We start from the raw sequence: 251 nt of genomic DNA, 5'->3' as shown, positions 1-251 counted from the left end.
TTCGATGGGGGCGGGAGCAGACGTTCCCCTGCCAGACATAGAGCGGCTGCTGCAGCAGCAGCAGCAGCAGCAGCAGCAGCAGCAGCAGCAGCAGCAGAAGCAGGACGGACTTGAGGTGTGTCTTCGTCTGCTGGCTCTCGCTTCATAGTATACTGACTCTCTCTCATTTTCATGCTGCTGCTGCTGCTGCTGTTCCTGCTGCTGCTGCTGTTCCTGCTGCTGCTGCTGCTGCTGCTTTTGCTGCTGCTGCT

The 251-nt window shown here is 59.0% G+C and overlaps 1 protein-coding gene across 1 annotated transcript in view; it reads left to right on the top strand.

The window, feature by feature from the left end:
• Positions 1-4: 4 nt before the first annotated feature.
• The window catches only part of EMH_0008040 (superoxide dismutase, putative), a gene marked incomplete at both ends in the record, with an annotated part of 4,614 nt that continues 4,367 nt past the window's right edge, over positions 5-251 (top strand). Inside the window, one exon of the mRNA XM_013498219.1 lies at positions 5-115. Within this exon, the coding sequence (XP_013353673.1) occupies positions 5-115 (111 nt within the window). The remainder of the gene's footprint in view (positions 116-251) is intronic.

The sequence above is a fragment of the Eimeria mitis genome, genomic scaffold, assembly GCF_000499745.2.
Source record: "Eimeria mitis Houghton genomic scaffold, Emh_scaff327, whole genome shotgun sequence".
NCBI lineage: Eukaryota > Apicomplexa > Conoidasida > Eucoccidiorida > Eimeriidae > Eimeria > Eimeria mitis.
Note: the sequence above shows the minus strand (reverse complement) of the source record. Positions and strands in the feature narration are given on the sequence as shown.